The sequence below is a fragment of the Centruroides sculpturatus genome, unplaced genomic scaffold (assembly GCF_000671375.1).
Source record: "Centruroides sculpturatus isolate CEXI.00-Female unplaced genomic scaffold, Cexi_2.0 scaffold1881, whole genome shotgun sequence".
In the NCBI taxonomy this organism is placed as follows: Eukaryota; Metazoa; Arthropoda; class Arachnida; order Scorpiones; family Buthidae; genus Centruroides; species Centruroides sculpturatus.
Genome location: NW_019386097.1, coordinates 66240 through 81881, shown reverse-complemented (window position 1 = coordinate 81881; position 15642 = coordinate 66240). Strand labels below are relative to the sequence as shown.

At 27.8% G+C, this 15642-nt stretch overlaps 1 protein-coding gene across 1 annotated transcript; it reads left to right on the top strand.

The window, feature by feature from the left end:
- The first annotated feature begins 1866 nt into the window (after positions 1–1866).
- LOC111613573 (cytochrome P450 2J6-like) lies at positions 1867–7943 on the top strand. Its single transcript, XM_023354925.1, has 9 exons — positions 1867–1926; positions 2159–2276; positions 2352–2479; positions 2718–2824; positions 2892–3109; positions 4471–4592; positions 5909–6164; positions 6230–6417; positions 7714–7943. The coding sequence occupies exons 3-9, from the start codon at positions 2416–2418 to the stop codon at positions 7890–7892; spliced, it is 1134 nt and encodes a 377-aa protein (XP_023210693.1). The 5' UTR covers positions 1867–1926; positions 2159–2276; positions 2352–2415; the 3' UTR covers positions 7893–7943.
- The last annotated feature ends 7699 nt before the right edge of the window (positions 7944–15642 follow it).

Genomic DNA, 15642 nt, shown 5'->3' with positions numbered 1-15642 from the left:
AACAGATGTTATGCCCGAAACGTGTATCGGCCTATAGGATATTCCGAATAAAGATGATGTAGAAATGCCCTGTCTATCTAGGTACAGTACCTAGTCGTGACGATAAAAACAGGTAAAAGAAGACACGGTTTCAGAATACACCACAATTAATTCCTTGTTTCACGAGAATATTTTATGAATTTTTTTGTTTATTTTTTACTCTGCTCTGCAGACACTAAAAAGTTTTTTCTTCAGTATTCATCAAACAATGGGAACGGTGATAGAAATATCAGTACATATTTACAGAATTATCTAAATATATAAAATTACTTGTCCTGACTGACTGACTGACTGATTCATTATCGCCCAGAGCAAACCGCTGAACCTAAAGATTTGAAATTTGGTACACAGGGTACGTCATAAAAATGCACACTAAGAAGAGATTTTTCGAAATTCCCCCGAGAGGGAGAGAGGGAGAGAGGAAGAGAATTAAGGCTTAACCGTAAAAAACGGTTTCTACTGTACTATTTTAAATGCGATTTTTTGTTTTTATCTGCGATTTAGTAGGGTACGCCATGGGAATGCACACTAAGAAGGGATTTTTCGAAATTACCACGCAGGGGGAGAGGGAGAGGATTAAGGCTTAACCGGAAAACGGCTTCTACTGTACTATTTTAGATGCGATTTTTTGTTTTCAACTACGTTTATTGTTCATTGAGTATTTCGGTGTATTAAATTGATAACATTTCAGACATTGTTATAAATATTTTTATCTATTTCGATTTTTAAAATGTTCGAACCTTTTTAAATTCGAATTTGTTATTGCATATTGGTTCGATTATAGAANTTTTATAATAAAAATTCAATTAAAAATAATTTGAATTGTTTTTCTTTCAATTCTAAATTATTAAATTATGAAAATTAAACTATTTTTGATTTTATAGTAGTTTCTACCTAGTTTTGTATTCTTCTACCTAGTCGTGTACTTCTACAATTTATATTCGAAATAGATTTTATTTTAATTTAATTTAGGCAAAATTTGAACAGCTTCTACACGAGACCATTAACGATAATATATATAATTTTAGCACAGTTTAGTCTGTAACTTTAAAATCGTTTTTAATGTAAGATTGTTAGAGTAGAAAAGTGTTATTCGTAAATGAAAAATCCGGACGAATTAAAATTCAATTAAGAATAATCATTAACTTTAAAATTACAATTATTTCATCCAAGATTAAGAGTTTAATGATAGTTTTATTGAATAGCCAGTCTTCTTGTATAATCAGATGTTTCATGAATACAGTGTTAACTTATTATAAAATATATTAAATTGCTGTCCTCTAATCGGATAGTAAATAGAACTGAAGGTATATATATAGATCACATACAAGCCAATGCATACTGAATAATAAGTGACATGGCTATTATTAAAATCATTGCCTTATTGATTCTATATCACTGCGCTTTGGGAGGAAGAATAATGAATCGGGAGGACCAGGGTGATATTAGAATCTTGGATACTGTAGGAGATGGCGTCAGAGATGTTGTCGAATCCGTTGGACGTTTGACAAATAAACTTCTTGACGATGCTGCAGACAATATGAAAAACGATACTTAAATGTATAATGAAAACTTAATTCATTTTTCAGTTAATGTCATTTATTTAAGTGAAATTTGATTTTTAAATAAATTATATTTTTTAATAAAATAGATGAAAATTAGTATATAATTTGAAATGTAAAGTTTTACTTTACATTTCAAATTACTTTACATTTCAAAATAACTTTACCGAAATAAAATCCGTGCACTAGAACTTTAGAACGATGATTAATCATAAATATTACATTAACAAGGATAAAATTATTGGATTTTTTTCTAGCAATTATTTCTGTAAATAGAATGAATTTTTAATTTAAATAAATTCACGACTGTATAAATATTTATGACGTGAGTTATATATTTAAATATTCAGAGGAGATCATAATACTTGTTTTTTATTTTATATTATATATAATCCACGTACGCTTAAGACGTTATTGCTTCATCAAGATGATATTAGTATTGACGTTTCTGCGTACAAAACTTGAATTACTTCAAGAAAATATAATTTTTACTATTTTATTTTTATTTGCAATTTATACAATTAGTGCTTATTCGATTCATTATTATAAATTCAAAGGAAATTATTTACCGCCTGGACCCTTCTGCCTTCCCATTATTGGTTATTTACCTTTCATTGGTGATAGACCTCATTTAACGTTTAAATCTCTTCAGAAGAAATACGGAAATGTTGTCAGGTAAAGTTTAATTAATTAATTTAATATTAGTAATTGAAATGTATAAAATAATTATCAAAATTGCTTTTATTTTAGTCTTTATTTTGGAAGTCGATACGTAATTGTTCTCTGTGATTATGCCGCCATTAGAGAAGCATTTATGAAAAATGCGTTTTTAGGAAGACCACCGAATGCACCGAATCATGTAATTAAGGAAACAGTGAGTAAGTATATTAAGATGTAATCTATAAACGAAAAAAAATATTGTTTTAAGCTAACTGGAGATGTAAAATTGTTATGAAAACAAATCACTCTCGTATATTCAAATACTTCTAAAAAACTAAAAAGCTAAGTACAAAATAATATATCTTATTAATGTCATTTACAATTTACTTTTTAGAATATAGAATATCATACATAACATTCGGTAATTTAAATGTTTTGGTTATTATTTAAATAAAGGTTTTAGCGTATGCAGTGGACACATTTGGAGAGAACAGAAAAGATTTGCACTTCACGCTTTTCGAAATTTAGGATTTGGAAAACATAAAATGGAAGATCATATAAAAGTATTTTTCATAATTAAATGTTCCTATTTCATATTATATCTTGTGTAAATAAATTATTTATTTTTAGGAAGAACTTAGTTTCTTTTTGAAAACATTAAAAGATCATGAAGGTGAAGCGTTTAATGTCAGACCTTATTTATCTGCAAGCACTTCAAACAATATATCTGCTTTAATGTTTGGAAGAAGAATGGATTACGATAATCCTAAACGTGTCCTTCTTAATAAAGTTGTCGATGATCTCTTACGTTTCTTCAGACCAACTGGTTATCACGCTTTCTTNTATATGTAAACAATGAAGTCCGATATAAAAAGAACGGGCAAACTGACATTCACATTCGAAATTTATATCTTCAGGAACATGTTTTATCAAATCTTAATAATATATTTTACCAGTAATATAATATGCAGTTATTCTTCGGATTTTTCGAGTTTTAAAGTGAGAACGAAAAGAAACTACAACGATGAGAAGATGGAATTTTCACATTTTGCTGATAAAGTAAAAAATGCTACCAACATATTAGGAGAGATGATGAAAAATTTTGCAACAAGCGTTAAGGAAGGAGCCGAAGAAATTTGGGAAAAAATTAAGACTAAAGCTGAAGAAACTTTTGGCAGAGATTGAAATTATCTTAATATGTTTATTAAAAAATCCTGGCATTATTTATAAAAATTTTGAAGAATTCTTTCTAAAAAATGTTATTAAATTTTATACTTCCATAAAAGATTATTGTGTTTCGTACATTAATTAATATTAACTTTATTATTAAATAAAAATCTAATTGCATTTTATAGACAAATCCATTAATTAAACGACTTTTAAATTAGATAATTAGATTTTAATCTTAAATTTTAATAAGTTATTAATTGCTAATTTATTTTAAAAAAAATCGAATAAATATTACCGAATTAATTTAGGTTTTTTGGCTTTTACTTTTAGGAAATAAGACACTGCCCAACACACTATCCAAAGTTCCTCCGACTGTTTTTACTACACCTGTCAATACCTGGCCAACAGATTCTAACAATCCACTCAAACTCGGCATTTTACTTTTATCTGTATCTATATTTTGACAATTTACAATAAAAATTACAAAGAAGAAAATGATAAAATAACGGGAATCCATAATGTTGTGAATCGTATCTGAAATGAATATCTGATCATTTGCTTTTATACATTTATTTCGGCTGAATAAACACGATTAGGACCCTTTGCACTTATATAATTAGCCTAATTCTTTAAAAGGAAGCAATAAATATTTTGATAAAAAAAGAAATTTGTTAGACTGTTATTCAGACTGAACAACAGTCTTCCTCCATTAGACAGTCGTTACACGTTTAATTATAATTTATGATCAATGATGCAGAGTATAATAGCTTATAAAGGGTTTATCCGTTATAAAAATAATTAATAAAGGAAATAAAAAGTGTTTATGATCGACTAATCGACTAAATAGCTAATTTAGTGTCTGTTACTATCAAAAAATTTTTAGGCAATTATAGCAAAGTTCTTTAAGAAAATTTATGATAATACTATGATNAACTTTTAAATTTCCTCACTAAACGTATTAAAATAGGCGGACGTTTTTTTTATTTTTAAATACTTAAAAATTGCATATTTTATAAGTTAATTTGGTTATTTTTTAATTTTATAGCGAAGAAATTAGATATCATCGGAAAACGTTAGATGCTGATAATGTTAGAGATTACGTGGATAGTTATTTATTGGAAATGGAGAAGAAAAAAGAGAGCAAAAATACAAGTTTCTCAAGTAAAAATTTAGTTTATATATTGTGTAAAGTTATATTTTTATCTAATTATATGATAGCTAAACTGAAGTATCGGTATCTAACTTTTACATTTCCTATAAAATAAAACATTTTATTATATATACATACATACTACAAATTCGATTTCTCACTTTCAACCATAAATAATTACAGTGAAACTATGCTTTTGTCATCCAAAAGTAAACATCACACTTCTTGCCATTAAACAAATTCATATTTGAGGTATTGAAAACTGAGCGACTTGAACAAGGGACTTGAGGAAATAATATAAAAAGAATGGCTCCTAATTCTCGGAAAATGACGTAGATAAATGTATTATCATTCTTTTGCTTTTAAAACTTCCTGGAGGATGTCAGGCATAATGTCAATGAATTTTCAGCATATTTCTGGTTGCAAATAACTTCTATTCTTTTCCAAAATTCTTCTATATTTGAAGCTACATTATCTAAACTTGAAAATCTTTTTTCATTCGAACTAAATATATTCAATGGTGTTTAGTTCTAGTAATTGAAAATGTCAACTGAGAACACCAAGATTAGATACATAGAGCACTGTCGATGCAATACACCTATACACTGTTATAACAGTAATTGTTTTGGAATAAGAAATTATTATTAAGAAGCTAGATGCTAGTTTGGCTAAAGTAAAAGTAAACAAGTATTTGTTTTTCATATGAGGTGATAAGTTCGTCTTTGGTGACGTATTCGATAGATAAAATCGGAAGAGTTTTTGACAATCATGCAAATAATATCGGCAGATATAACAGAAAACTGGCTAGATAACATTGATTTCATTACCTGGAATCACAGTCAACACTGTAAATAGACACACAGAGGAAAAAAATAGAGAAAAAATAAAAAAAAGATCGAAGTAAGAAAAGCAAGAAACTCTTGAAAACTAAAATTCACTCGTGGTTCCAAAAGGAAAAAATAGCTCCTGAAAGCTTTTAATCTTCTTTGTTTTTAGTGAACGATTCTTCTCAGAACAAACCAAAGAAGGTGCACTAAAATCTGTTTCTATAGAACTATTTCCTAAGGTTTCTGAGATATGTATAGCAAAGTCCAGCATCCAAAAATGATAAATAAACAGGTTATTTTGTAAACAGGTACCTTTCTATACATAATTATAAAAGTAAAATATATATTAACCAGAAAATGTTTATTAGAAGCGTATCTATGCTGAACCTTACTACCACATTATATGTTTAGTATTCTTTTTTTAAATATAATGTAGATTCTATATATTTTTGAAAAAAAATATATATATGTCTATTAAAATACTTTTTTGGCAATTTTAGTTCCAATGTTGCGAGGAAATATATCATCTTTATTTGGAGCAGGAGGATCTACCATAAGAGCGACACTAGAATGGTCTCTACTGACAATGGCAGGTTATCCAGATATACAGAAAAAAATCCACGCAGAAATCGATGAAGTAGTTGGAAAAGAAAGGACGCCATCTTGGATTGATCACTCTTCTATGCCGTACACAGAAGCAGTCTTAATGGAAGTCCAGAGATGGAAAACAGTTGTGCCTGTAAATTTAGTACGCTAGTAAGTATACTATGTTGCATAAATAAATAATAAAACATTTTTTAAATTAAATTACATTTAATTAGCGGTCTACGGGATGAAACAGTACAAGGCTATTATATACCGAAAGACACAATTGTATTTGCTAATCTGTGGGAAGTACATCACGATTCGCGATATTGGGAAAATCCAGATAAGTTCATCGCAGAAAGATTTCTTTCTGAAGATGGAAGAACTGTTATTAAACATCCTTGCTATATGCCGTTTACTATTGGTAAGATAATATTTATATTAAGTTTATAAACATTATAATAATTTAATGTAATTTCCAGTCGATGGTTTTAATATGATTATTTTCAAAAATTTCAGAAGTAGGTCTCTAAAAATAAGTATAAAATATCTGAAAATGAAATTTTAAAATTATTCATTTTAAAGTAACTATTTATGGATATTACATTGAATTTGCAGAAAAAAAAAACTTGTAAACTCAAACAAGACAGTATGCTTGCATATTTCTTATAGTAAAAATGTAAGCTAATTACTTTCCCTAAGCTGTACTTTCCCTAAACTGTAAGCTGTTAGTCTATATATGAGAGGGAAAGTATGGCGATCGGTCAAAAAAATGACATCTCAAAATTTTTACATTTTTGGACTGGGACCTTGATACGTCGAGAAATGCTAAAAAAACGCGTTTTTCCCCTCTACGTATAGATGTTAGTGTGTGGAGAGGGCACAATTTTATTCATCCTGTTTGTAGCTTAATAACGCCCGTGCTTTTTGTCGAAAATTTCTGAAATTCTGCAGGATGGTTTGCTTATTAGGGGATTGGTGCTATTAAAGTTTGGTGATTAAAGGTGGAGGGAGTGGGAAATAAAAGGGAAAATGCTAATAACCAGTAAAATCGTCATTACGTACGACCCTACTGAAGATACAAATCTCCAGTAGGGTCAGACTTAATGACAATTTTACTGGTTATTAGCATTTACAATTTTTTTTATAAAAACCGTTCCTACCCTCAAAATTAAGCTTTTTTTATTTAATAATAATTGAAAAAATATAAAACGTTTTAAAAAAATTCTTTAGGCGATTTTTCCAATCGAAGTTTAATGATTTTGTGAATCATATGTTTAGAATTAATTAATCATTGTTAGATGAAAGTCATTATAAGCACCAGACATCGACATGACATTTTTTTCGGAATAATGACATATAAACAGTTCCGAAGTACACTAAAATAAATAATTGGAGGCTAGAAGGGCAAACTGACTGGTATTTTTTTTTTCAGTCAATACTAGACCTATTAGTTACAGTTTAAGTGTAAAAATTAAGTAACAGTAGGTTAAGTTTACGTGATGAAAGTGAAAGATATGTATATTACTCTAAAACTTTCTAACAGGAAATATGGGAGTTAGACTTTAAATTTTTGTAACAAAATATTCGTTGGTAAAAACAGTTCGTTCCTGTAAGCTTTTAGTGAATTGCAGAAGAAGAAAGATTGAAAACTGTGTAATTGGTATAAAAGGTTATGAATTAATTAAAATTTTCTAAATATTGTTTTTGCTTTTTAAAGGTAAACGTTCCTGTCCAGGAGAATCCTTAGCTGTAATGGAAGTATTTTTGTATTTCACTACAATTCTTCAAAAATTTGATATTCTTCCACCGAAAGGCGAAGTAATTAATTTTGATGCTGCATTAGGAATAATTTACGAGCCACTTCCTTACAAACTACGCTTTATATTAAGAAATTGAATAATTCATTATGTTATAATGTCACAAATATTTATTAGTTTAAGATATTTTTTATTACTTTTCCCTAAAATTGTTAATGACCTTTCAAAAATTATGTTTTAATGTAGTTTAAATTTTACAATTTACAAAAGTAATTAAAACTTATATTGTTTTAGAATGTATTATAATTTCTAATAAAATTTAAGATTAAGACGTAGTTTTCATTTTAATAAAATGTTTATTTGTAATTAAAAATACAACGTGGAAACGTAATTGAGAACATCATTAATTAGAATTTAATTTTAAACTCGTATTTTTTATATTATTTCGTAAAAAATTAGCTTTTAATAATATCTTTTATCCAGCAACAATTCTTCTGTTTTGATATTTATTTATCAGTAGCAGTAATTCGAATACAAAGAGTTAATACTATACCATGCTAACACCATTTTAATGTATTCACCATATTTATAGATTTAAAAAAAATTTAATGTAAAACAAAATTTTTGCATTAAATAATATATAATTTCACCTCTTGTAAATATATTTTACAAAATATTAAATATATAAATTAGAATGTTTGTTCGCTATACACTCCGAGGCCGTTCAACTAATTGCTACAAAACTCGACAGTTACTTTCATATACTTTTAACTTAGATAATGACGTACATTCCAACCAAAAATACCTATTGGATTTCTGTAAATCAATTAATTTCTATCTACATTCGATTATCTCATTTACACGTAACGCCATCTATTGGCAACAAAATTAACAAAATAATAAACTAAATATAATTCTTATTAAAAAAAATATAATTTTAAAAATATGTATTATATTGACTTAATTACTGCGACAATATAGCGCGAAATAGACCCGCTATATCATTACTGCCACAAGTTGCACATAGCACTTGCCTACGTGAAATCGAAAGACCTGCGAAAAGTCTAAGTACAGTATTTAATTTTTCACATGTAACACCTCGTGTTTTTTCATTTCATATACTTTCTTAATTCTAATAAGCGCCTTCCAGTATCCGAGTGGATAAAACCACCGAACACTGGTAGTTTTTAGTCATGAGTTTAGGCGGATTTTCTTCATCTAAATAGGGTCCAGCTTCCCATAAAAGTCTTCCCGGGATGCACCCCCGTCGGCAGATCGCTCAAGTGTCGCGTTGACGTAACCAAATAAACCAAACTAATTCAACAAGAAATTAGTTATTGTGACATCGTCACAATGTTCTCAATTCTTTTAGTGGCGATCTTGCCCCTGTACGTCATACTTTTTCTTTAACAATAGAGCCGTGTCTGTCATCTATTATCACCTTTGCGGGGAAAACTTTTGAATTGAAATAATGTAACTTCTGGTACGCGTCGGACGTTGATACGTAGTTAATCGGGGTCTTTTATCCCTACGGTTTCCATATCTTGTCTTGAATTTCATCTGTCTAACTCCGTTCTCGAGATTAAGGAACGACGGACGGATGGACGACAGAGGGAATTTATAGATCTACAATTTTTTCAAATTGCAGCGCAAGAAAGGCATTATACTTACAGTGACCATACGTCCTTTATTTAAGAGGACAGTCCTTTATTTCACTGCTCTGTCCTTTAACTTTATTTATTTTCTAAAATAGGCATTTGTCCTTTATTTTGTAAAGTTGACGCAAAGTTTAAAAAAAAAAAAATTTAATAATATATTGAACAAGTTAGTTTTGTGTACGCCATCACGATCAGTGTTGCATTGCTACATAGAGAGCAGTAGTGCAGTGTGTCGCCAACCAAACGGCCCACTGACAGTACCAGGGGGTGGACACTCTTATGGGGATTTTTGTGATAGTTTTTTAACTCTCTAGTTGGTGGATGATACACTTGTTAATTAAAGCTAAAGTTAGTTGAAAGAAAAAATGAGAAGTTTCTTCCTATTGTTATTAGAAAAGTGGTCTTAGCATTAGAAAAATCAGAAAATATACAAGCCAAAAAATTCAATGATGTTGTGTACACATTTTATCAAACGTGCATAGATTATCTAAATGATTGGGACATGTTTTTTATTGAAATAGAGGCGTTTGAATGGGTCACATTATGTGAAATCCCTTTTTGGGCGAAGGTAGAGGAAAGCTATATCTTTATTTCGAATCATTGGTCCGTAAATATACTCGACGGTGAATTATTTGATGAAGTTTCATGTGTAAAAAAAAATTGTCACAAACGAAAAGATCGACGAATGGTGACAGAATAACCAGCCCTGCCATCAAAGGTGGGTTGAGATTTTTGAACATTTTACAGCAAAAGAAATTGTTTCAAAAACATTTGTAAAATCGTAGAATTTTCTTTGTCTCCCTGGGTCTAATGCCCCGTTGAACGAATATTTTCATTGGTGAATAATATGTGGACAAATGAAAAAACCCATTTAAAAGTAAGCACATTAGAAGCATGTATTTCCGTCAAATATAACTTTCAAATGAACTGTATGAAATTTTATGACTAAAGCGCTATAAAAAAATTAATTGTACTGAAAAGTATCAAAATTAATGTTGTTTAAATTTTTACAATGTGTGTGTGTGTGTAATAATTCAGATTGTTTAAAATTTTAATATATGCATTGTTGTATGCTACTATTTTCGTAATAAATGTCATAAACTTACGAATTTTATAAGGTATTTTTTGATTTTCTTCGATATGTCCTTTATTTTCCCCAAAAAATATGGTCACTGTACCAATAATAGTATGCTATCAAAATTTCACATTATAGATTTGGCGATTTTGGCACTCGCACTTAAAAAGGTTGCCCACCTTTGACCTTTTTTAGAAAGGCGCTGCCATATTTAGTCCTTTTTTGATTACCATACTAATCTGTTTTCCTTTTCTTTTTTTATTTTACATTTTTTAAGTTTGTAGCATGCTAAAATTTAATATTGTTGCATTTATTAAGTATTAACTAGACTAAATATGGTATNATGTTAACGTTTAACTGAAGCAAAATTTTAAGATTTATGTAAGTTTATAAAATAAAAAATTATAATGACATTGAATTTTGTTACTTCCAATTAAGATATTTTAAACCTATAAAATATTTCGAAAATTTTCGTGAAATGTTAAAATCATTTTCAATATGCCAATTTCAGAATACAGTAAAACCTCGATTTAACGGTCCTTATGTCATACGTGAACATTAATACCTATTAACTTTAAAGTGCTTTTTTTTATACGTAATTAAATTAACGGGTTACTTTTTTCAATTCCAAGAGTCAAGTCTTTACTTCATGTCAGATAGGGAGCGTCTCGATATATCATCATCATAATACGAATAAATAGGAAATTTTTTTGTGTTTTTATCAAATTTGTATTTTGTTTTGTTTTAAGAACAATATTTGTTTGTTTAGTTAAATATAATTAAAGTGTATTTCCCAAAAATTGTTTGTATATTTATTTCGATTTATATCGTATTCTTGTTTATTACAGTATCAGAACTACAATGAATAGGGCCTACATAAGTAATAATACATATAGAAAACTTTTCTGTGAAATTAAACTTCTCACACATTTTAATTATATAAATACAGGGAGGGAAAGAAAGTCACTTAAAAATCCTTGCTACAGAATGTAGAATGTACCTAAAGTTAATTCACTTATATCAGGAATACATTGAATAAAACTCCGAAACTGTAAATGGGAAGAAGGTCGTGTGACACATCATTTAGCTGTCAGAATTTAACAAGGAATTTTACTGACCTACCTCGAAAGGTTACAGTTATCCACGTTACATGATGTGCTCAATGTACATTCTTTGGGTACATTCTATATTCTGTAACAGGGGTGTTAAGTGATTTTCTTTCCCACCCTGTATATCTACGTAAGTGAAAACAGATACATTAATTCATTTGTCAATCTTTTAACACGCGCATTCGGAAAACCTACTTTATTATATAATGGACTTTCGGTTTTTAACGGACACTTCTCTCCCGAATTAGTTTGTTAAATCCATGTTTTAATTCTACTTTTATCGTTTGTATTTATTTCTATAATTTAATTAAATTAATTCATATTTTATTAAAAATATTTTTAAAAATTTTACTTTTTAAATTAAAAGAGAACAAGAAGAAGACTTAATTTTCTATATAATTACATTTCTAATAACTTACTGACTGAAAAATTTTTAAAATCAATATAAAGGTTGCCCATTATTGTGCTAATAAAAAATATAACATTTTTGAAATCTCTCGTCATTAAAATATATAACATCTTTACAATTATTGAAGAAATAAAATTGTATTTTTACAAGTTTTTAATTAACTGTGCCTTTCGGGAGGATTTTCTATTTGAGTCTTTTAGGTGTTATATACGTAAAGAGAATCCGGAAAACTCTATTTTGTCATCCCGTTGCTGTTAAATCATCAAGTATTTTAAAGTAAAATTTTAGTTTTATTATTTTAAACATTTTATTAAAACAACGAGTTTAAAAAGTAATAAAACACTTTATTACTGTTTTTAAAAATATTAAAGATATAAATACATATTATTTAATATTTTATTATATAAAAAATCATATCAGAAGATAAAAATAATAAAAACATTTTCCATGAAAAAATTTCTTTTATAAAATGATAACAAAATGGCGAGTTTTTCTTTTCATCTTAAAAGTATTTCTGATGTTTTTTCCTGTTAAAATGATAAATAAATTAATTACAACATTAATTTATTTTAATTTATTTTACATTAATATTATTATATTGTATATATAAACTTCAATCTTCAATTATAATACAAATTGTTCTCATATAGAATATTTCTCAAGTTCTTCAGAATTTTAAATATTATTCTAGAAACAAATTAAAATATATATAAAGAGTGTTGATTCCTCATTTAAAACGAATTTGTCACCCAATCGCATGGAACGTTAACAATAACATAAAGCCAAGGTCTAGATATATAAAACGACTTTATATGTAATTGCATTTATATGTAAACAATGAAGTCCGATATAAAAAGAACGGGCAAACTGACATTCACATTCGAAATTTATATCTTCAGGAACATGTTTTATCAAATCTTAATAATATATTTTACCAGTAATATAATATGCAGTTATTCTTCGGATTTTTCGAGTTTTAAAGTGAGAACGAAAAGAAACTACAACGATGAGAAGATGGAATTTTCACATTTTGCTGATAAAGTAAAAAATGCTACCAACATATTAGGAGAGATGATGAAAAATTTTGCAACAAGCGTTAAGGAAGGAGCCGAAGAAATTTGGGAAAAAATTAAGACTAAAGCTGAAGAAACTTTTGGCAGAGATTGAAATTATCTTAATATGTTTATTAAAAAATCCTGGCATTATTTATAAAAATTTTGAAGAATTCTTTCTAAAAAATGTTATTAAATTTTATACTTCCATAAAAGATTATTGTGTTTCGTACATTAATTAATATTAACTTTATTATTAAATAAAAATCTAATTGCATTTTATAGACAAATCCATTAATTAAACGACTTTTAAATTAGATAATTAGATTTTAATCTTAAATTTTAATAAGTTATTAATTGCTAATTTATTTTAAAAAAAATCGAATAAATATTACCGAATTAATTTAGGTTTTTTGGCTTTTACTTTTAGGAAATAAGACACTGCCCAACACACTATCCAAAGTTCCTCCGACTGTTTTTACTACACCTGTCAATACCTGGCCAACAGATTCTAACAATCCACTCAAACTCGGCATTTTACTTTTATCTGTATCTATATTTTGACAATTTACAATAAAAATTACAAAGAAGAAAATGATAAAATAACGGGAATCCATAATGTTGTGAATCGTATCTGAAATGAATATCTGATCATTTGCTTTTATACATTTATTTCGGCTGAATAAACACGATTAGGACCCTTTGCACTTATATAATTAGCCTAATTCTTTAAAGGAAGCAATAAATATTTTGATAAAAAAAGAAATTTGTTAGACTGTTATTCAGACTGAACAACAGTCTTCCTCCATTAGACAGTCGTTACACGTTTAATTATAATTTATGATCAATGATGCAGAGTATAATAGCTTATAAAGGGTTTATCCGTTATAAAAATAATTAATAAAGGAAATAAAAAGTGTTTATGATCGACTAATCGACTAAATAGCTAATTTAGTGTCTGTTACTATCAAAAAATTTTTAGGCAATTATAGCAAAGTTCTTTAAGAAAATTTATGATAATACTATGATAATAATAATGATATGAATATTTAAAAATATTTATTTTATAAATTAATATTTGAAATTTTCTCAAGTGAAATTCCTTATTATCTCTTTTATAATTCCTCGTATTATTTTTAGTTTCTCTGGTTAGGTGCATGTATGGTAACTGTACGTCAATCAAATTGTTAAAATAGATTGCATGTAATTATGAAACTCTCACTTACACATTATTATAACATTGTTTAATCGATTATTATTCTAATTTATTTAAAAAATATAAGAAAAAATAAAATAAAGTGAGCCAGATAATCTACATCATTTAATAATTTTACAAATTAAAGTATTTGCATTCGAGGAAAAATTTTACATTATTTACGTTTTAAATTAAACCAATAAGCTGCAATATTTCAACTGTATACACAATACCACCACCTGTTATACGTTGGAGAGAGATAAACAATATTTCTGTTTTTAAAGATGGATGACGATATTTTAGTTTCGGCTATAGATTTCATGCAGAAATATAATTTTTTAACGGCGATTTTAATCTCATCTACGACATGTTTAAGCTTTCATGCAATAGTTCTTCTGATGAAGAAAATATGTTGTAAGAGCTAAATACACAAAAATGAAAGGTAAGTGTTATCTAAAATTAACATAATTTAAAATTTCTTGCTAATTAGCACTGTTCTATTGAAGAGTATTTATTGGTTTTATAGATTATAAATATTATTTATATAACTATACAAGCTACGTTTAAAATAGAGAAGTAAACAAAATATTAAAATTTACCTAACTTATTAAATTTTGTATTAAGAAATTAAATAACAATATTTTAATTGTCTTGAGTTATAAAATTTCTATTTTCTATAAACTGAACTAGAAATCTAAAAGAGTTTAAAAATGATCTAAATCACTTCCCGACGGACAGACAGTCAGAGATACAGCATCTGTTTTTACATATGCAAACCCAGTCTGTCTACTACTTACTATTTAGCGAGTATTATTAAATTACATACTTAGAATTCTCCAGTAGTTGTAGCATTGTCACGTTTATTACGAAGTGTCAAGGAGGTGTTTAGGTTTAATTGTAGCCTACATTTTCCTCAGTATTCGAGACTAGTTAGTCTCAAAGGAAACAGGAAAATGTAGGCTACTTGGTCCAGCTCGGTCAAATGATTTAGGGGTGTATGAAGTACAGACAAACATTTTATTTTGTATACCGTATTTATTCTAATAAGCAGCGTCCCGTAATAAATAACGAAGCTGAAATAAAGTATGAGTGTGTTGAGTGTTATGTGAGTGTATTGTTCAAATAATAAAATCAAAACGTTACTTGATGTATTCCATTATTATCGAATATTAGTCGCTTCCAATTCTGAAAGGGTAGAAATAAAAGACCCCCTCTAATAAACAGTTGCAAGCTGAAAAAAAGTCATTACTTACTAGTTAGACAACACGTGTTTAGTAAAACAAATATACAGTACAGGATTCTATTAATAAATATTCTGCTGTACGCAATCAACTTTTTTAATGAAGCATATTTATTTTATTTCTTTTTAAAATATTATAATGACAAACAGA